The 22,558-nt window shown below is 42.0% G+C and overlaps 1 protein-coding gene across 12 annotated transcripts in view; it reads left to right on the top strand.

The window, feature by feature from the left end:
- Positions 1-22,558, top strand: part of HERC1 (HECT and RLD domain containing E3 ubiquitin protein ligase family member 1) — a 206,775-nt gene that overhangs the window by 106,692 nt on the left and 77,525 nt on the right. For 11 of the 12 annotated variants that reach the window (XM_058665701.1, XM_058665710.1, XM_058665706.1 and 8 more), the window contains 8 exons: positions 5,158-5,373; positions 5,959-6,079; positions 6,320-6,557; positions 6,711-6,901; positions 9,799-9,954; positions 11,421-11,527; positions 11,993-12,103; positions 18,234-18,410. In XM_058665701.1, the coding sequence (XP_058521684.1) occupies positions 5,158-5,373; positions 5,959-6,079; positions 6,320-6,557; positions 6,711-6,901; positions 9,799-9,954; positions 11,421-11,527; positions 11,993-12,103; positions 18,234-18,410 (1,317 nt within the window). The remainder of the gene's footprint in view (positions 1-5,157; positions 5,374-5,958; positions 6,080-6,319; positions 6,558-6,710; positions 6,902-9,798; positions 9,955-11,420; positions 11,528-11,992; positions 12,104-18,233; positions 18,411-22,558) is intronic. The other variant, XM_058665705.1, reaches the window with a different exon arrangement.

Raw genomic sequence — 22,558 nt, forward strand, 5'->3', positions numbered from 1 at the left:
TTGTGTGTGCATGGCAATACAGAGTCTGGCACAGTCCATCGCCCAGATCGGCCTAAGCACAGTTAGTTGCAGTTGTTGGGTCAGTTGTCTCGAGCCCTGTCTTCTGCACAAACTAATGGGTGTTGCAGTCCAGCCCTATCCTGCCCACCACACACTTGGCCCCCACTCAAGCCAGTGGGAGTTGTAGTCTAGAAGGAGCAATCTGCAATAACCCCCACCAGGCCCACCCGTGGCCTTGGTTCCCATGCTTGCCAGTATGTACAGCAGACTGGTCCTGTCTGTCCCACATCCCATTCATTTCTCATATGTACCAATGGGCATTGAAGCCTAGTTCAACCCAACCAGCCCCACTATCCAGCCCACACATGTGCCGGCAGGTGCCACTCTCTATCTAGCCATTTCTGTCCCAGTCCTGGTTCTCATGCTCACCAGTCAGAGTGGCAGCCCAAGAGGAAGGTGCCCACTGTTTCCCTAATGGGTTCACTTCCACTCCTGGATCTTGCACTTTCCAGGTGGTACTGCAGTTTAACTCGACAGGATTTTTCCCTCATGCCAGCATCTGCCAGCTGCTGCTGCGGCAAAGCCCAATCAACCCACACCCATTCTGGCTTATGCATGTACCAATAGGTACAGTCTGCCTAGTCTGGTTTGTCCACGATCCAGCTTACATGCAGGCCATTAGGTGTTGCAGCCCTGCCCGGTCTGGTCTGCTCCTATCCCAGCTCTTATGCTCACCTGTGGGAATAGTAGCCCAGCAGGGGAGTTCCCTGTAGCCCCTCTACTGGGTTCACCTGCTCTCCCCCAGGTCTCAAGTATGCTGGTTGGACGCGGCCTCCCTCCCTTGGCATTTGCCAGGGGTGCTGTCGCCTGGCTGAGCCCGGCCTGTCCCCAGTTCCAGCTCACGCTGGTGAGGACTACAGCCTAGCCCAGCCCAGCCCAGTCCTGGCCCTAATGTGAATTGGTTGGTATTGCGGCCAGACCCAGCATGACCCACACACCATTCTGGCTGTCAGATTTGCCAGTGGGTGATATGAACTGGCCCATCCTGTCTCACCCCTGACCTGTACCAAAGGTAAACCTGTGGGTACCGTAACCTGGCCTGGTTTGGTCTGCTCCCTTTCTTTGTTCTCGTGCTCACTTGCAGAGACTGTGTCCTGACAGGAGTTTCCCAAACTCCTCCATTAGAATCTCTGCCAGTGCCAGATCTTGCGCACACTGGTTAGTCCATGGGCCAGTCCTACTTAGTCCACCTCCTGTCCTAGCAGGAGCAGTAACCTTTCTTGATTAGCCCTCACCCATTCTGGTTCCTACTGTTGGATGCTACAGCCCAGTCAAGTCTAGTTGACACCCAGACACAGCTCACACATGGCTCACCAGGGACAGACACTTTGCCCAACCCATCTACACCCACCCTGGTTCTTTTTTTTTTTTTTTTTAAGATTTGTTTATTTTTATTGGAAAGTCAGAAATACAGAGAGGAGGAGAGATAGAGAAGATCTTCCGTCCAATGGTTCACTCCCCAAGTGGCAGCAATGGTTGGAGCTGAGCCAATCCAAAGCCAGGAGCCAGGAACCAGGAGCTTAATCCGGATCTCCCATGCATGTGCAGGGTCCCAAAGCTTTGGGCCATCTTTGACTGCACTCCCAGGCCACAGGCAGGGAGCTGGATGGGAAGTAGGACCACCAGGATTAGAACTGGCGTCCTTATGGGATCCTGGCATGGTTAAGGTGAGTACTTTAACCACTATGCTATTGCGCTGGGCCCGCCAGCCTGGTTCTTACGATCCCCAGTTGGTGCTGGAGTCTAGCCCAGTCTGAAACACCCCAGATCCAGTCCACACTTGTGCTGATGGATACTGCAGCCATGTTCAGACCAGACTGAAGGCCCCACTCTGGACCCCATGTTCACCAGTGGGATGGCTCAACACCCAGGCCTGCCCAACACCCAGGTGTGGACCACATGCTCATCAGTGGGAGCTATGACCTACTAGGGGTGTTTCCCAGGTTTTCCTGTTTGGGCCACTCCTAGACCCATATCTCACGCATGTCAGCAGTTGCTTGGCCCTTATTTGGCATGGCCTGCCCCATCCGTCCTGGCTTTTGTATGAGCTGGTGCAGCCTGGCCCACCCCACACCCTGTTTTAGGGTGCTCATGCAGGTGCTGTAGCCTGTGGACCTGCGCCACTTATTGCCAGCCCCAGCACTGGTGAGCTTCAGTGAATTCCTTGGCCATGCCTAGCTCAGCCCATCACCATCCCAACTCTCAAGCTAACCAGCAGGACTTGCAATTCCATAGGGTTGGACCCACTTGTCCCCCACAGAATCCACCCATGGTCCTGGTTCTCTTGCTTGCTATTTGTTATGGCCCAGTCTGATTTGACCCATTCTCTAATCTGACACTCACTGTCGGTACTAGGATCTAGCCCTGCCAGACAGACCCCCAGCCATAGCTTGTGTGTGAGTTGGTGTGTGGTATTCAGCCACGTACCATGCTAACAAGCCCAACCCAGGACTCCCATGTGGGCTGGTACATCAGTCTGACCCTTAAAGATCTTCAGGTCTCTCCTCTCCAAACAACCAGGTCTCAGTCCCCTTGCTTACTTGCAAGTACAGTGGCTTGGCTTTGTCGTTAAGTGTACAGTGGCCTTATTCATGGATGTCCTTAGGCAGTAATTGATACCCCCAAGACCCCAGAGCTCACCACTGGGTGGCCAGCAGGCAGTCTGGCACCAGTTGGTGCACTGGCCGCCCACAAGCCCAGGATCCTCCCCACACCCAGCAGCGGTAGATGAGGAGCTAGGATACCCAGCAGGCAGCCTGGTATGGCATGGGTTCTCACAGTCATTGGCTTGTGGCTGGGAGAGTAAGGTACCCGCTCCGCTGCTCAGACTTACCTGGGCTCTGCCCCCAAATAAGCTTTTTGACATATTTTTTTAACTTAAAACAACACAATAGTTTGAATTTGACAAAATCTCATTAAACATTAAAAAAATAATTTGAAAAGACAAAGGGACCAATGAAGAGTTTTTAACCACTGGTTAAAAGTCTGCAAGGGTCAACACTGGGCTAGAGCTGAGACTGGGAACCTAGAACTGAATCCAGGGGGAGTCCTTCAGGGCTGATGGTGCTGAGTGTCAAATCCAGGCACTTTGATAGGGGACATGGGCATCTTAATGGGAAGAAGAGCATTTTAAAATTGCCTCTTAGAATAAGATACATTGATAATATATCTTGTCTGTCTCTTAGAAGCTGGAGTGAGTGTGTTTCCATTTTGGATGCATGTGATACAGTTTAAACTGTATACCTATTTTAGCCTAAAATCTCCGCAGTAATAGTTGCTGCAACTAAGACTCATTGGTGAATGCCAGAGGATGTTGCATAGCTTCAAAGTCTGTCCTCCCAAATATTTGTTGATTTTGTGGTTTAAAATGTCTGCAGGTTCTACTGTTAGGAGGCAAATTAATTTTCTCTTAAGCATTGGCTGCACTTGTGACTTGCTTCTAACATGCAGAGTATGGGAAAGGAAAAATAGTGACCTAATTAATATTGCAGAAATGTGGCTGATCACCTTAAGTTGGTGATCAAGATTGGCATCATCAATAATAAGGCATACTAATATCATGGATCCTTGACATAATGTGATGTGATTTCACTCAAATCCATTAATTCCTGTCTAAGCTTAAGAAAAACTCAGGCAAACCAAAATCTAGGGATATTTTATATAATGGAAGAGTAGCTTTACCAAAATGTCAGTCAGTGTAATGGAAAATAAGGAAAGATTGAGAAACTTTCACAAACTAATGAAGACTGCAAAGACATAACAACCCAATACAATAAGGTATATAGGACTGGATCCTAGAACAGAGAAAAGGACAAAGTTTGTGGTTTAGTTAGCAATGTTGAGTCATTGTTAAATTTCTGAGTTTTGGTAAATATGTCACAGTTATATCAGGTGTTAATTAGAAGAAGCTAGGATGTACAGGAACTCTGTTGTGCCATCTTTGCAGCTCTTCTGTAGATCTAAAGCTATTTAAAACATTTTTCTTTTTAAAAATCAAAATGGATAAGCTGATCAACTACAGTGGTGGGTAGTATCATCCTAGAAAAGAGGTGCAAGTTAAAGAGACCCACCCACAGGGAAAACCATTTAGAAGGACTTCTAAGACTTTGTTTAAAAACTTTTTATTAAAAAAAAATAAACAAAACAAAAAAACCTTTTTATTAGAGAGGCAGAGAGACAGTGATAGCTTCCACCCACTGGTTCACTCCCCAACAGCATTCAGCTAAGGAATCTGAATGGGCCGGGCCAAAAATAGAAGCAAGTATGCCATCCAAATCTCTGTGTCATTGCAGAAGTCCAATTACTTGAGCTATCACTGCTGCCTCCCAGAGGAGTCAGAAGCTGGAGCCAGGAGTCTAATAGGTAGTCCATTGTAGTGTGCAGGCATCTTAATCCCTGGGCTCACTGAGACAGACAGAAAATGAATGAATGAATGAATGAATGAATGAATGAGAGAAAGTCAGCCTTCCATCTGTTTTTTCATTTCTCAAGTGCCACAATAGCCAGGACTGGACCAGGCTGAAGATAGGTACCTGGGACTTAATGTGTGTCTTCCACATGAGTGGCAGTGACTCAACTGCTTGAACCGTAATTTGCTACCTTCCAGGGTGTGCATTAATTCTTGTAAGAGTTGTGCCAAAGAGTATTCATTATATATATAGCCTAATTATGAATGAGTAGTAACTACTGCCTTGTAGCCTTGAAGCTTTACAGTGCTCTTCTCATGAGCTTCACAATCGGTCTGTGAATAAGTTGGATAAAGTGCAGTTGTTCTCATTTTGCTCACAAAGAAATTATGACTAAAGAAGTTGAGTGACTTTCTCATAGCTGCACAATAGGTAGAAGAGTCTGGCCTTGAAATCATGTCTTCTGTATATAAATATATTACTTTTTCCATTTTACCTTGTAGCCTGTTTTAATTCTGAGTATTCTTTTTAGTTTTTAGAGATATCTTAATAAAATAAGGAAAAGTTTATGCTAATAGATTCCTGGGAAATGTCACTATTTTCTTTGTGCTAAATAATCTATTTTCTATGAATACAGAATTTTTGGCTCTGAATTCAGTGAAAAGGGCTAAAATGTGTTTATGTCCTCAAGCTTCGTTTAGAGGCACTTCACCAGATCCTTGTTCTGTTGTCCGGAATGGAGGAAAAAGGAAGCATCTTGCTGGCAGGAAGCAGGTCAAGTTCAGGCTTCCAGTCATCCACACTGCTCACATCTGTAAGACTGCAGTTTCTAGCAGGGTGTTTTGGTTTAGGCACTGTTGGACACTCAGGAGCCAAAGGAGAGACTGGCCGTTTGCATCACTATCAGGTAGGTGGCAACTTGAATTTATTCAGATTTACTGTCCTTTGACAAAGTCAGTTTAATGATGTGAAACTCTTTGATATTTATTATTGATACTTTAAAATATAAAAACTTTGATATTACTTTGTAAGGTATCTCATTGGTCTAGTTTCTTAAGTAGTACAGTTAAGATTAAATAACCCATGGTACTACCTTTTAGAGTCCTTGCTGCCTAGGTATTATTCATTGCAGCCAGATTGAATGACATGTGATAGGGATTAGAATTTGGGAGGGTGCATTTCAAGAAGTCACATTTTATATGTAATCATTTTACTGGTTTTTTCCAGTCAATGAAGAAAGTCTTTACGGCTTCCCTATTTGAGAGAAAAATCGCTTTGTGAAGAAGGTTGAAATTATATGCAATCAAGAGTATCGGCCATTTAAATTAAACTTAGCATAAAACTTTCACACTAGATATGCTAAAATATAGAATATAAATAAAAACCACCAAAGGACTCTAGTATGGATTAGGGGCAAAATGTTACTGCTTCTTTTTTGTCAGACAGTGTTATTTCTGCTAACTTAAAAAATAAATCTTTCTATATAATTCAGGATGGAATCAGAGCAGCTAAGCGAAATATTCAGATTGAAATCCAGGTGGCTGTGCATAAGATTTATCAGCAGTTGTCTGCCACGCTAGAGAGAGCCTTGCAGGCAAATAAGCATCATATTGGTAAGTGATTGACCCAGCACATGGAAGATACAGGTCATATTTTGGCCTGAGCTTGTAGTTGGTAGTTGTATGTTTTGCATTTACTGTTAAATCAGTTTGCAGGTAAGGAATAAATACTTTAAAATGTAGTTGCCTCCGATTTTACTATTTATATTTTAGAAAATAATTCATTTTATTAAGTGTTTTTTTTTTAACTTCAAAGAAGATTCTCAAGTGTTTGTCTCTGCTTTTTCTTTGTAGAAGCCCAACAGCGTCTCCTTTTAGTTACAGTATTTGCTCTGAGTGTTCATTATCAACCAGTCGATGTTTCTTTGGCAATCTCCACTGGTCTTCTAAATGTACTGTCACAGTTATGTGGTACAGACACCATGTTAGGACAACCTCTGCAGTTGCTGCCAAAGACAGGTGTTTCCCAGCTCAGCACAGCTTTGAAAGTGGCCAGTACAAGATTGCTCCAGATTTTAGCCATTACTACGGGGTAAGTATTAAGAATATTTTGGTAGAACTGTATAGGGCCTGGTCTCTCCTCATTTTAATATTCTGCATTTCCTTCTAATTTACTACATGCATTTGAGTATGATGAGTCCTTTGTGTGTTTACCATTCTCCCACCCCTTTCTCATTTCATATAGGACCTATGCCGATAAACTGAGTCCCAAGGTAGTTCAATCGCTGTTGGATTTGCTCTGTAGTCAGTTGAAAAATTTGTTGTCCCAAACTGGTGTACTACTTATGGCCTCCTTTGGAGAAGGGGAAGAATGCGGGGAAGAAGAAATGAAAAAAGCTGACTCCAGTGGAGAAATTGAAAAGAAAGATTTCAGAGGTATCATAACCCTCTTTTCTCTGTCAGTTACTTGCATAGCTTTTCCTGAGTCCGCATTGTTATATGGTGAGAATGTAAACTGCTTGAGAAACAGGAAATGATTTTTTACTTATATAAGCATCTTTTCTTTCCAACTATATGTAATTTGGGTGAGCTTGTGACAACCTTCAATCTCTCCTTGACTGGGCACTAGCACCTAGGTATTAGATGATTGATATCCTCTAGGTGATGTTACCTTTTGAAATAGATGTTTTCTTAGTATTTGTTCCTGCCAAGCTGTTTCTAACCATAGCCCTCACCTAGATACCCCCCCAAAATAAGGATTTTGTATTAGGAACTGGAGTATAACTAGAGGAGTTCAACTTCTTCCCAGACTGTTTTGTTCTCTAGTCAGTAACAGAAGTCTGTTATATGTAGCCATCATAATTCTTGTTGGCTATACTATTTCCTGTTGGTTTTATAATGAACACTGTATTTTATTAGAACTTAGACCTTGAATAGTAGAACTGCTACATTATCTTTTACATAATTGAAAAGGAAGAAAGGACTTATATTGGTCATTTATTTAAAAAATATTGTGAATTTATCATATCTCATTAATAAATTCTGGGAGCCATTAAATGCTTTGTGAATTAGATTGATAATGGAAGAGAGCATGTTATTTATTCATTCTGTGCCCCAATTTAATAAGGATTGTAATGAAACTGACCTCCAGAGACCATTGTGAGGATTAAATAATCCATGTAAAATACTTTGAGCAGTATCTGGCACATAGTAAAAGTTTAGTGAATATTAATATTTATATTGAAATAATATTTAAAATTAAGTAAAATACTATTTAATGTTATTGTTGACAGTTGATGAAATAGAGGAAATACCCCTGGAATACAGAATGATAAAACATTGACTACTCTTAGAGATCCTTCTATAGTAACAGGGAGGCAGATAGATAAAAAAAATAGAGCATATTACAAAAAACTCAGAAAAAAATACTTAAATCTTTTAAGTTAGACTCTTAGAAGATAGATGATTCAAGTAAGGTCTAATGTATCAGTTTTAGACACACTAAACCAGTAGCAAATTCTTTTTCGCTGTTTATATATAGAATATGGTCTTTATAGGAACAGCTTAGGGAGACTCACAAGGTACAGTAAAATAAAAATAAGTTTTCCATGCTACTTTCTGCTTTCCTGAGATTCTCCCAGTCCCAATTCCTGTGAATGTCAAGCAATTTCTGTGGTCCAGCCTGGCTCAGCCCTTCACCACTCTCAGCTCTTGCTCAAACCTTCAGGTTCTGTAGTCCCTCAGAGGCAAGCCCACAAGTCCCCGATAGAATATGCCCCCAGAACTGGTTCTCAGGCATTCTAGTAGGTGCTGCAATCCAACCTGACATGGTTCACCCCATCCCTGATACTCGTGTGTGGTTACTATGGCTTAGCCCAGCCAGGCATGCCCTGCAGCCCTAGCTTTCATGTGTGCTGGCGGACAGTGAACATTGCTACTTATTAGCCCAGCCCAGATGTCCCATATGGGTGGTTTCTTGGCGTGACCAAGACATGTCTTCAAGTTTCTCCCTTCTAAACTCTTTTGTCTATCCCAGTACCCTTGCCTACATGTGAATGCAGTGGCCTGGTCCATGAACACCCCCAGAAGGCATTCCTCCCCGTCTAACATGCCTTGAGCTGGTTTCACTCCAACATGTCCCCAGAGCCACTTCCCTGGGACAATCTGCAGCCACTGCCTTCCTCCCCCATCAGGGGGCTGGGGTGGTGTGTCCAGCATTCCAAGCCTTCCCCACATAACTTTTTTTTTTTTGTAAAATATAGTGATGGAGTAATGGAGACTACCATACCCAGATGTGAAGACACAATGCAGCATGCATCCCTACTTCCAAATCAAAGATGAACTCACAATGAAAGTGTTGGATATAGCTAGACAATGGGATGATGGACTGTCTGACATTGTCTGTACCAGCAATGTTGGGGTGCACTTAAGTAGCAGACTTATGAAGGAATGTACTGTTATGGCAATATGGGGAAAATCAGAGAGTAGGAATTGGGGGGAGAGAAATTCCAGACTATACAGAATTGCACCAGAAAATTCAAAATTTAATATTAAATTAAAAAAAAAACTAGGCAACTGTTGATGTGTATAGTTCACACAAATTTGGAATTAACCAGACCCAGAATGCCACTAGCCATTGGCTGCTTTTTTCCCCAGCTTTATAACACTCACCTAGGTACAAGGCAACTTAGGTAGTTGTCTGTAGCTGCGATATTATTTTAGGTTTTCCAAAAGTTAGTAGTTAAGTGATCATCATTTTTTTTTTTTTTTTTTTTTTGATGGTCAATAGCCGAAGTTTATTAACAGCATAAGACTTTTAAAAGAAGGTTGTTGGGCCTGGCGCCGTGGCCTAGCTGCTTAAGTCCTCGCCCTGAACGCACCAGGATCCCATATGGGCGCGGTTCTAATCCCGGCAGCTCCACTTCCCATCCAGCTCCCTGCTTGTGGCCTGGGAAAAGCAACTGAGAATGGCCCAATGCCTTGGGTTCCTGCACCCGCATGGGAGACCTGGAGGAGGTTCCAGGTTCCTGGCTTCAGATCAGCGCAGCACTGCCTGTTGCGCTCACTTGGGGAGTGAATCATCGGATGGAAGATCTTCCTCTCTGTCTCTCCTTCTCTGTGTATATCTGCGTTTCCAATAAAAATAAATAAATCTTTAAAAAAGAAAAGAAGGTTGTCATATAGGCATCCAAGGAGGAGGGGCTTGAGCCATTTATAACTGATCATCTAAAAGTGAATTAGATTTGTCCTTACTGCAGTCTATGTGTAAGTTACGTAAGTCTATTTCCTGCTGATTGCTGGTTGTGATGTAAACTTGTTTTTTCATTTCTCAGCTGCTCTGAGGAAACAGCATGCAGCCGAACTCCATTTAGGAGACTTTTTAGTTTTTCTTCGCAGAGTTGTATCTTCAAAAGCAATCCAATCAAAAATGGCTTCCCCAAAGTGGACGGAAGTGCTTCTAAATATAGCATCTCAGAAGTGTTCTTCAGGTATCTATCTACTGCTATTGTTTTAGAGTAATTTTACATAGCGCTCAATTTTAATGTAGATTGAGTCAGACTTAACCAACATTGAATATTTAACTTTAGTTTCAGGGATTTTCTTATTTTCTTAGTACTTATTTGACCCAAAGAGATTGATAATTATCGGAATTGACAGAAAATCTATTATAGAAAAAATAGTACTGTAGAAAATAATTGATTTAATATAGAATATGACACTATCACCCTGTTTAGTGTGATTATTTGGCACAAGTTCAGTCCTCACTTCTTGGATTATTAAGATGTGGCTCTAATGGGGGAATCTCAACTGAACTTGAACTGTGGTTATGCAACAAGGTGGAGGAATCCACCATGGTGGGAGGGTTTAGGGAGGGGTGGGGAGAATCCCAGTACCTATGAAACTGTGTCACATAATACAATGTAATTAATGAATTTAAAATAAAATTAAAAAAAAAAAAAAAAAAAAAAAAGATGTGGCTCTGAATATGCACAGTTCAGTGACATTAAGCATAGTCACAAGGTTGTCAGCTGTCAACACTGTACATTTTCAGGACTTTTCCATTTCTAATCTGTTTTATGTATGCTAAAAGGTTTTTTCCATTATCTGTAATCTGTTTTAAGTATGCTAGAACACTTTTGCATTAGGTCTGATCGGTTTTAAGTAAGTTAAAATGTAATTTAACTTTCATGATCTGCATTATTTTGTATCTTTTTATTTTAAATATTCTCTAGTGGTTTTTCTTAAGCGGTACAATTTATAACAGTTTTTCTTTTAATGATATGGGATTTATGTAATATTACATACTTTGAGAATAACAAAAACCAGATATTCACTTGTTTTCAATTGGTTTTATTACAGTTGTGTTTATAAATTAGAGAATATATTTATATATCAGTTTTCTGTCCTCTTTGTTAGTTTTAAAAAAGTAAAGACTGTTTATTCTCCATTACCCATACCAATCCCTCAGAGACAACCAGGTTATTCTGAGGGGATTAGCCTTGAAAAGGTTAATAAGCATGAGCTTTTTAGATTAGCAGACATGTTAAACAGTTCTACCCCCAGCAAGCTGTTTGGCTTTGGTTAAGTTAACTTCTCTGAATTTCATTTGCCTTACCAAAACAAAACAAAACAAAACAAAACAAAACAAACAAACAAAAACAGGGCTGGAGTTAGAGTTTGTGAGAATCAGCAGAATTAGTATTTGTGAAATGCACTGAACAGTAACTGGCACAGATAGTATCATGTTTTTCCCATTGTGTATACATAAAAATTGAAGCATAATAATGAATATTCATATGGATTAGTTGATACATGATGGGTCCAGAATTACTATGCAAGTAAGTTGACATAAAGTCCATTTCAGCCATAAATGCTTAGCAGTCTCAGAAATTTTGGGGAGAAAAGTTCATTTTCAATTTAAATTTAAGTCACATTGTCTTTTTCTGCCCTCTAGGTATTCCTCTAGTTGGTAACCTAAGAACAAGGCTCCTTGCGCTTCATGTCCTTGAAGCTGTGCTACCTGCTTGTGAATCAGGTGTTGAAGATGATCAGATGGCTCAGGTTTCTATTTTTAAAGTTATTAGAAGATATTTTCCATACTTGCATCACAATTGTCTCAAAAGCGAGGATTGCAGTCTTCCACTGTGAATACATCACTGAATAACATACTTTTGCTTTTGATATTGCTTTTGAGATATATGTTATGGGGTAAAAGAAGTAGAGATATAGGGGACTTGCAAGGTCAAAAGAAAGGTTAGGGATTTAGGTCTTACAGAGGAGAAAAATATATGTAGTTGAGTGGTTCAAAGGTCCACAGTAAAGGAATGTGAGGGCATTTTCCTGGTGAATTAATGATCTCCTAAACAAGAATGTTCAGCTCATAAGCACCAAAAGTAGCTCTTGGGTTCGGGTATAATCAAGCTCCACAGGTGACTTGGTATCACGATTACATTATATATCCTTTTCTAAAAATAATTAAACTTGTTCTTCCCAGATTTCATCATTCTCTTCCCTTCAATAAAACAGGTTGTTGAACGCTTGTTTTCCCTTCTGTCGGATTGTATGTGGGAGACTCCCATTGCTCAGGCCAAACACGCTATTCAGTTAAAGGAAAAAGAACAAGAAATAAAACTACAGGTAAGTGATTCTTCCAAGAAATTTTAAGACAGCACACCTGAATATCCCATTGCCTTTACATTTATGCCCACTTCTATGAAAGATATTGTTCATCTCCTCTGTGCATTTGAATCCCACTGCAGTAGTTTCTTCCCCTCATCTTGTAACCGTACTTGCAATGCCACTTTTTCAGATCACGTTTTTAATTCACAAAGCTTTCTTTCTTTTTATATACATTTTATTATTATTATTTTATAGTACAGTTTCATATTCCCTTATCCCCTCCCCAGTTCCCTCCCCCCAAGTTCCTCTATATCATTACTAACATATAGTTCTTCATACTCAGTCATATGTCCATCATTGCGGGCCTAGACAATGGCAGAGAGTCCAGAATCCTATTGTCAAGATATGGTAATAGTTTCATTGTAAGTCTATTTTTGTCTGGAAGCAGCAATGCATACCACACTACATCCTCACATCTGAATGTTAGTCTCCAATTCACAGCTACTGTACATCCCCTTAAATGAAAAGTCATGTTTCAAAGTCAACAATAGAAAGAAAAGAGGAAATTTACAATGCCATGAAGTTAAATGACATGTTACTAGATATGACAGTCTCCATTACACAACTACTGTACATCCCCTTAAATGAAAAGTCATGATACAGAATCAACAAATAGAAATTTACAATGCCTGAAGTTAAATGACATGTTACTAGATATGACAGTCTCCATTACACAGCTACTATACATCCCCTTAAATGAAGAGCCACAAAACAAAATCAACAACAGGAAGAAAAAAGAAATTTACAACACCAAGAAGTTAAATAACATGCTATTAAATGACTAATGTGTAGCTGAAGAAATGAAAATCAAGAACCCTCTTGAAGAAAATGATGCTGCCGTATGATCTACGAGTCATTGAATGATTTAATCCGAAGAAAGTGTTTTGAAGAGATGAAACTAACAAAACCCATGTGATATAGTTTCCGCTAATCTTTGTTGAAGTGTGTCTCCTCCAGAAAATAAGCAGATGGGTTTTGTTTATTAATCAAGTGTACTACTCTATGATGTTTGATTAAGCTTAAGCCATTTACATTCAGAGTTTAATATACATGGGTGTTACGTTGGTCCTGTCATTTTAGCAATGGGTTGTTCATTGGTTTAGTCTTCTGTTGTCATTTTACTGGGATGTTCTTCCCATTTGCCTTTGGTTTTGGTAGGTGCTATTCCTCTTCTCTGTCAAGAGAACATCTTGAAGTATCCTTTGTAGGGCAGGTTTGGAAGAAGCAAATTCTTTTAGTTTTTCTTGACTGTGGAAGAATTTTATTTCATTTTCAAAGACAAAAGAAAGCTTTGCTGGATATGTTATCCTAGGCCGAAAATTTTTTTCTTTTAGAATCTGGAATATGTCACTCCATTCTCTTCTTGCCTGTAGAGTTTCCTGTGAGAGATCTCCTGTGAGCTTAATTGGCATTCCTTTATATGTCAGTTGATTTTTTTCACGTGCACATTTAAGGATCTTTTCCTTATGTTCAATTGAAGAGAGCTTGATGATCATATGTCATGGTGAAGATCGCTTTTGGTCAAGCCTGTTGGGAATTCTGTGCCCCTCCTGGAACTTGTTTCCCAATTCTTCCTCTAGATTAGGGAAATTTTCCTTTATTATTTCATTAAATACATTTACAAACTCAGCTTCTCTTTCTGCACCTTCTGGGACTCCCATAACTCTTATATTTGGCCTCTTAATAGTGTCTTTCAATTCTTGAATACTTTTTTTGGCCTGATCCAGCTCTGCTTCCAGCTTTTTGTTTGCTTCCCCCTGGTGACAGGAAATATCTTCCAATTCTGAGATTCTTTGTTCTGCTTGTTTCATTCTATTTTGGAGACTCTCCACTGTACTCTTAACTTGCTCTACTGTGTTCTTAATTTCTGATATGTCAGCCTTGATTTGCTTTATCACTTCCTTAAATTCTTTGAACTCTTGCATGAGCTTCTCATTGTTGATCAGAATCTTTTTTTTTTTTTAAAGATTTATTATTATTGGAAAGCCGGATATACAGAGAGGAGGAGAGACAGAGAGGAAGATCTTCCATCCGATGGTTCACTCCCCAAGTCAGCCGCAACGGCTGGTGCGTGCTGATCCGAATCTGGGAACCTGGAACCTCTTCCGGGTCTCCCACGCGGGTGCAGGGTCCCAAAGCTTTGGGCCGTCCTCGACTGCTTTCCCAGGCCACAAGCAGGGAGCTGGATGGGAAGTGGAGCTGCTGGGATTAGAACCGGCGCCCATATGGGATCCTGGGGCGTTGAAGGCGAGGACTTTAGCCGCTAGGCCACGGCACCGGGCCCTGATCAGAATCTTTAAAATGAGTCTTATGGATTCTGTGTGCCCCATTTTCTCGATGTCTTCCTCAGTTAACTCTGAGAGTGGCATAGGGTTTTGCTCCTTTGCAGGAGAGTTTTCTGCAATATTCATTGTGCCTTTGTCTCTTCGTCATTGTACTTCTGGTTAGCAGAGTCTTCTCCTTGGGGTAGGTTTCTAAGCTGTGTCACCCACAGGTCTACAATGCGATTTTGCTTATTGCGGTTGGTACACAACTTTTCTTGCAGCCACTTGTGCCACAACCTCCAGCAAGTTCTAGGTCTGGGTTCTTATGTCAGATTTCCACTGTGGTCTCCACAGCCCCAGCTCTTGGCTCACCACTCTCCACCTCCTGTGATACCGTGGTGAGGCTGCACTGTTGTCTCTGCAAGCTTTCTCCCACTTCCGGTTGGAGCAGGTCCCAGGATTAGAGAGACACCAGGTGTCCTATATAATTGGGTTGTTGGTGGCGCTGATCTTGTTGGAACCTGTTGGACATTAGGTCTGGGTGCCACACGGACCTATTTTGACCCGTACGATGACACAGTCAGTATTATTTTCCTGCGGGACCAGTGCAATCTCGGACCTCAGCAAGTTCTCGCGAGATCAGCACATGCGCAGTTCACTGTTGACCCCTGCAGTCCCAAAGCTATTGCCACAGTGCCCAAAATGGCGCCTGCCATACAACCACTAAGGTTCTTGATCTGCTGGCCGTCAGATCCGAGGTCTATCCCAGACCTGCCCTGAGTGGAACCTGTAGAATGCCACGTCGTTGCAGTTCACCCAGACAGAAATGAGCTCACTCCCAGCTCAGCGCATGCTCAATCCTCTCCCTCGCCCTTTCCTCCTTACACAAAATGGCGCCCAATTCAGCTCTAGGGGGCTGACTGGACTGTGAAATCCACTCTGTTCTCGCTGTTCACCCAGACAGAAATGAGCTCACTCCCAGCTCAGTGTATGCTCAGTCCTCTCCCTCGCCTTTGCCTCCTTAAGCAAAATGGCGCCCAATTCAGCTCTAGGGGGCTGACTGGACTGTGAAATCCACTCTGTTCTCGCACTGCCCGTCTGGGATCTGCTGCTCTGTCTCTGCGCTTGGTCAAATCAAACGGACCAACAGAACGGACAGTTCTTTGTCTGGGTTCACCACCCGAGCTCCCAGTGAAAGTCCATTGCCACCTGGTTGCTGGTGGAGTTCTGGCTGCTGTGGAGTTCAGATCGCCGTGCTGGAGTATCAGTCACTACAACACCACACCGTTGTGTCCGCTGCTTTCCTGTGTCTGTCAGTCTCCAGGTACCCCTCTGCTGTTGTTCTGTCCTTTCCTATTTCCTGAAATATGTTCTCTCTGCTTCATCCTGGTTAAATGTTCTTCCGTCTGTATAAACGTGTCCTTACCCTATTCTGCCATCTTGATTCTCCTAATTCACAAAGCTAGCTTTCTTGTTTTTTTACTACTAAGCTTCTCAGAATAGTAGTTAATCTACAGTCACTTCTTATTTGTTAAACTCTCAGCCCAACTGTTAATCTTCTGCTGAAACTAAATTTGTCCTCAACTTACTTGACTTTTGGAGACTACAGCCTTCTGTTTCCTTTTTTTAATAGGGATTATAAATTTATGTGTCTGTTGCCATTTAAAAGTGACTCCATGAACCAAGTATTTCCCTTTTTCTTTTTGCTTTTGGGCATCTCAAGGGACTTCCCTTCTGCTAGAACCAACTGCTATTTTTGATCCAAGAGTTTAACCACCTCAGCAGCAACCTGGTTCTTGTCTGCCTTCTGTGCTTTCATTTCTGGGACAATGATTTGTTACTTCATCCATCAGCATTTATACCTGCTATAGCCTGACTGAACCATCTCCACAACTGTGGGCTTGGACCATGCTTTGGCCTGCCCGCCTCAAACTTTTAATCTTATTGTTTTGGAATGAGGGACTAACTATGTCACCTTCTATTGTTTTCAAAGTATTACCTTCTCTTGGATGTCCATTTACCTGATTTAATTCTCTCCACAAACAATCCCTCATTGGTGCCACTTTCACTTCCATCCGCTGGTTCATTCCCCAAATGGCTGCATGTATCAGAACTGAACCAATCCAAAGCCAGGAGCCAGAAACAACTTCTGGGTCTCCCACATGGATGCAGGATCCCAAGGACTTGAGCCATCCCTGCTGCTTTTCCAGGCCATACGCAGGGAACTTGATTGGAACAGAAGCATATGGAGTATGAATCAGTGTCATATGGGATGCTGGCTCTCTGAAGTGGAGGATTAGCCCGTTAAGCCCCTCCAAAATGATTTTTCAAAATAATAAATCAGAAAAAGTTTGTTCCTTATTTCAGATACATTTCAGAGATTTCTTTCTTGGGATAAAAGTTTGCCCCCTACCTTTTGCTTACTGTATTTTTCTGAACAATTTACTTGGCTTTTTCATGTTTCTTGAACATGTTAAATTTATTTAAACTGCCCGTTCCATTCAGGCCAATTTATCAGACTTCCTTTTATTTTAATTAGTTATTTTAATTTTATTTGAAAGGCAGAATATGCACGAGAGCAAGAGAGACAGACAGACATATCTTCCATCTGCTGGTTCACTCCCTAAAATACCCGCAACAGCCAGGGTTAGGCCAGTCCAAAGTCAGGAGCCTGGGACCACATTTAAGTCTCTCACATAGATGTCAGAGACCCAAGTGCTCCAGCTGCCTCCCAGGATACACAATAACAGGAAGCTGGGTTGGAAGCAGAGTAGCTGGAACTCAAGGCAGGCATTTGATACCAGGTGCAGCAGTCACAAACAGAAAGTTAAGCAACTGCGCAGAAACCCTGCACCTCTCAGAAACTTCTCATTCAGGCCTCAGCTTAATTATAACTTATTCAGGAGTTCTTCCCTAACCATTGTAGAGTAGTTACCACACACTGTCCTGTCTTCTGATTTCATTTTAGTATGTCACTTACTAGCTGTGTTATGTATTTTATTTATTTAATTCGCATTAAATTTTATAATTTAAATTTTGTATTTAATTTTGTATTCCCATCTTCCACGATATGAGTTCTGTGACAAATTTAAATTCTTACCATCTTGTGCATTGTTGATTTTAGAGGAGACCCAACAAAGTATCCGGACTGATGTAGATGCTTAATATGAATGAATGAATGAGTCAATGAATTCAGAGCCTCATCATTTTTTACTTGACTCTTGCAGCAATCTCCTGATTAGTGTTTCTGCCATCATCATTTTACGCCTTTGGTAAAGGGGATCTGGCCGCAGAGCCCCTGTGTAAATGATGGGGTTCTGATCTAACTGATATTCAAGGGCTTCCTTAACTTTATTCCCTTTTCTTTTTGGGCTCATTTTCTGCTAGTTGCATTTTCTAGATGTATTTATTAGCAGTTCTTTAAGCTTTTGCACCTTGGCATATACTATCCACACTGTATTAAATACTTTTCTTTCACAAGCTCCTTAATGCCTTGCCATCATTCAGAAATTTGCCCAGCAATCACTGTTTTAAAAATTCTTAGTTTATGCTTCTTAAGCATGGTTAGACACTTAGACTTTTGTTTCTATTCTGTTATGTAACTTCTATTTTCTCACTGCAGTATTAGCATTATTTGCTTGTTTCTCCATTTCCTAATTGAAATGCGAAGTTTTGTGGACAAAATCTTGCTTTGTTATCATTATGTTTTTCATTGCCTTTTGCAGTAGTTGATATACTTGTGAAATAAAACCATGAAGCCTCAGAATACATATTACCTGAGATATAGGCTATGCCAAATACTAACTCAGTTCCCTTTCTGACAGAAGCAAGGAGAGTTGGAAGAAGAAGATGAAAATCTTCCTATACAAGAGGTATCTTTTGATCCAGAGAAAGCTCAGTGCTGCCTGGTGGAGAATGGGCAGATTTTAACTCATGGCAGTGGTGGAAAAGGTTATGGATTGGCATCCACTGGAGTTACTTCAGGGTGCTATCAGTGGAAGGTATGTAGAATTCTAAATAGTTTTTAAGTATTTTATCAATTAGTCTTCATACTCTAAGTTCAGGGCCTGACCTGATGGCCTAGTGGCTAAATCCTTGCCTTGCATCCGCCAAGATCCATATGGGTACCAATTCATGTCCTGGCTGCTCCACTTCTTATCCAGCTCCCTGCTTGTGGCCTGGTGTCCCGACCTGCAGACACGACGCTCAAACCCTGAGGGTGGACTGGGAATGCCGGGCTGGTAGCTCTGGGCTGCTAGCCCAAGAAACACATGGACACTCGTACTTGGTGGAAAAGAGTGCCTCTCTCTTTATTTTTACTCCTCATATATATACCTTCTTCTCTAGGGGAGGGGGAGGAAGGGAGGGGTTTCCTGGGAGTAATTATCTTCACTGAAGCAGGGAAGGAACTAATCAGCTATATTGAAACAGGGGAGGAACTAATTATTTGAACAGGAACAAGGGTGGAGGTTCTATTCTGCTTGCTCTACAGAGGATGTTTTGGTCTAATATCCTGCTTGCTGTAGCCCTGCCTGCAGGCTTTTGCAATGCAACAGGCTGTCAGGTAGGCCAAGTCTTAAGGCCCATAAGTCTCTGGCTCCTAACAGTTCCCCCTTCTATTTTTTCTATGATACAGTAAGGGTATGGCTCAGTGACTGTGCCTGTCTTAGGTCATCTGACCTCCCGTCAGGTCCTTACCTGTCATGGGAAGCTTAGGCAGATGACAAAGCCTAACTCCTGTCTTAGGTTGGTACCTGACTGGGTCAGAGGTTGCCCGTCTTTGACTACCAGCCCCGGCTACTGTATAGGTGAGAGCCAGAATTGAGGGTCTTGCCTTCCTTCTAGGGCTGCAAAGACTTGTCTTATGGCCATAACCTGAGCCTGTGCTTGCCGTTTTTTCCGCTTAAGCTGAAGGCACAGCAAAAGGAGGCCTATATATGAGTCATCCTAGCAGCAACCCCCACTCAGTTCCTGAACAAATGGAACCCCTGGACTATAATATCTATGAGAGAATTTCAGGGAATGGGATCAACATGAGTAGGATGTCAAAGCGTGCTGGTCAAGCTTTCAAAGTCTGCATTCCAGGAACCATTCAACCTGTAAGAGAGCTCATGAGAGAGATTAGCAAGTGTAGAGATACATTCCAACTTTACCAAGATGACACATACTGCATTGAACCCGAGTAATAAATCAACTCAGCATCAATATTCCTGAAAAAGTTTCAGGAGGACTCTAGTTGTGGGTCCCAATGGCAGTGGAAGTGGGATCACGCTCATTATTCCCCAGTGTATCTCTGTTTTTCTGGATGGTGGGATCCATAGGAGTAGAAATAGTGAGACTGGGAGAATGGTGTTTAACCAGCCTTTCGGGAACCCATCTGGGGCTGTCTTCATCCTGTGGGAAAACACAAACACTTCCTCTTCCTCAAATAAGAACAGGGTCTGGCCCTTGCCATTGTCCAGTCAAAACAGTTTTCCAAAAAACACTGGGTTTTTTCCCGGAGCGTGGGTTCCAATGGTGATCTGCTGCAGTTACCCTCATGATTAATATTTTAAAAGCTAAGGATAAAAAGAGCTAAAAGCAGGGGGAAAATGTTTAAAGGAACAGAAGAAAGTGTTGGTAGCTTTCATTAGGCCCAAATAGTTAGAACTGATTTTATTCTCTTCTCCTTGGACATGGGTGGCGAATGTAAGACAACTTTGCAGGAGAGAGTCAAAGGTAAGCAAGTCTTCTCATTAACCAGAAGACGGCTTAGTTTTCATTGATGCAACTCTAGCAAATGAGAAATTTTGAGTGTTTGCATTTGATGGGGTTCTGTAGGTCTTGTCAGGAGCTCTCATCCAACTTCAGGTTTCCAGACTTAGACCTTCAGAATCCTGACTTTGAGACAGGAACTGGGGTGTAGAGGGAATAAAGAGTTGTGAGGTATAAACCGCATGCAATGATCAGGATAGTACACAATACCACACTCACGTCTAACAGTGTTAACACACACAACACTAACACACAGCTCCTCACAGGTAGCTTTACAACACAACCACTAAGTATTCTTCAGTTTAGAGACTTTTCAGGTGATAAGACCCCTCAGAAATCTGCTAGACATGGTAAAGCCTCTTATGCTTTGGTAGTAGTCATACACTGAACTCACTAGGCGGGTTCTGCTACTTTCTTAATTTCCTATTCTGACTTCATACACAGCATGTAAATCTAGTCTTATAGGTTACTACCGGCAAATATAAGAAAAAGACATCAAGCAACCTTGCTACCTACTTATATGTGCATGTCTTAGGAAGCAGCCATTGAATATGACACAAATTCTAAAATCGCATACTTGCCATAATCAAGTTTATGTCTTTTGTGTTGCAAGCAAACTAATGTCCTTTCTTACCATTTCAATGTAATGTCAAAATCTTAATGTGTTGTCTTAACTTTCAGTTTCTATATTCATAAAGATAAATACATGTGATCTGGCTTGCTAAGGCTGTTTATAATTAACATAGACTTCCCAACAGTATAATCCTTGATTAAAAATTGTTAAAGCATTACTAATAGGGGTTGGTCTAACTAATCTCGGGAAAACGACAGAGTGAACCTTAAGAAAGGAAAGAATAGGAGAAGGGGGATAATGTGTATCGAACTTGGCCTGGCAGGACAGGAGTAAAACAGCCCAGTCCAGATCACCACACATCAACCACTATTGATTTTCAGAAGAATAGGGAGTAATTGTAGTGTGGGGGTAGATTGTCATTAAGTTTTAATAATTTCATAACTCTAAGCTTGCCTCTGGATTTCCGGGGTCCCTCAGGTTATCCCTCGTGCCCAGAACAGGGAGAAGGTCTGGAGATGAAATCAACTATGCCCCTCCAAAATTCCAGGGGTCCCTCAGATTGTCCCTCGTGCCCAGAACAGGGAGAGGGTCTGGGGATGAAATCAACTATGCCCCTCCAAAGTTCCAGGGGTCCCTCAGATTGTCCCTCGTGCCCTAGGACAGGGAGAGGGTCTGGAGATGAAATCACTATGCCCCTACAAAATTTTTCTTAGAAATGTCCGAGTCAATTATCGACTCACCCTTTTTGCCTCGCACCCAAACGCTTCGGCCAAAGTCTTCACCGCGAGGTTCCTCAGTTGCTCCACCGTATCAGGGTCCCCGTACGGGCCACCAATTTGTCCCGACCTGCAGGACACGACGCTCAAACCCTGAGGGTGGACTGGGAATGCCGGGCTGCTGGCCCAAGAAACACACGGACACTCGTACCTGGTGGAAAAGAGTGCCTCTCTATTTTTACTCCTCATATATATACCTTCTTCTCTAGGGGAGGGGGAGAAAGGGAGGGGTTTCCTGGGAGTAATTATCTTCACTGAAGCAGGGAAGGAACTAATCAGCTATATTGAAACAGGGGAGGAACTAATTATTTGAACAGGAAAAGGGTGGAGGTTCTATTCTGCTTGCTCTACAGAGGATGTTTTGGTCTAATATCCTGCTTGCTGTAGCCCTGCCTGCAGGCTTTTGCAATGCAACAGGCTGTCAGGTAGGCCAAGTCTTAAGGCCCATAAGTCTCTGGCTCCTAACAGCCTGGGAAAGCAGTCAAGAATGGCCCAAAAGCCTTGGGACCCTGTGCCAGCATGTGAGCTGGAGGAGGATCCTGGCTCCTGACTCCGGATCGGCTCAGGTCTGACTGTTGCGGCTAATTGGGGTGTGAACAGTTAATGGATGGAGGATCTTTCTCTCTATATCTCCTTCTCTGTATATCTGGCTTTCCAATAAAAAAAAACTTTAAAAAAATTATATACAGATATTCTGTCATTATGTAAGATGTTAACATAAATGGAAACAGAATAAAGATACACTTAAATTGTTTACTAAGTTTTAACTCATTTGTAATTTTAACATTATCTTAAAACATTTTAAAATAATTATAACATCATGGATACATTCTTCCCATGAGGGGGGTCATGTCTTTTCCCTAGCAAAGGAAATGAAGCGATGTGTATGACTTGTTTTTGTTTATTTTGTTATTTCACTTGCTTGAAAGAACAATGCAGAAACGGAGCAGAGGGAGTGAAAATCTTCCACCTTCTAGTTTACTTCCAAATGCCTGCAACAGTGAGGGCTGAGCCAAATTGAAGGGGAGAGCCAGGAACTCATCTG

Source organism: Ochotona princeps, chromosome 6 (assembly GCF_030435755.1).
Source record: "Ochotona princeps isolate mOchPri1 chromosome 6, mOchPri1.hap1, whole genome shotgun sequence".
In the NCBI taxonomy this organism is placed as follows: Eukaryota; Metazoa; Chordata; class Mammalia; order Lagomorpha; family Ochotonidae; genus Ochotona; species Ochotona princeps.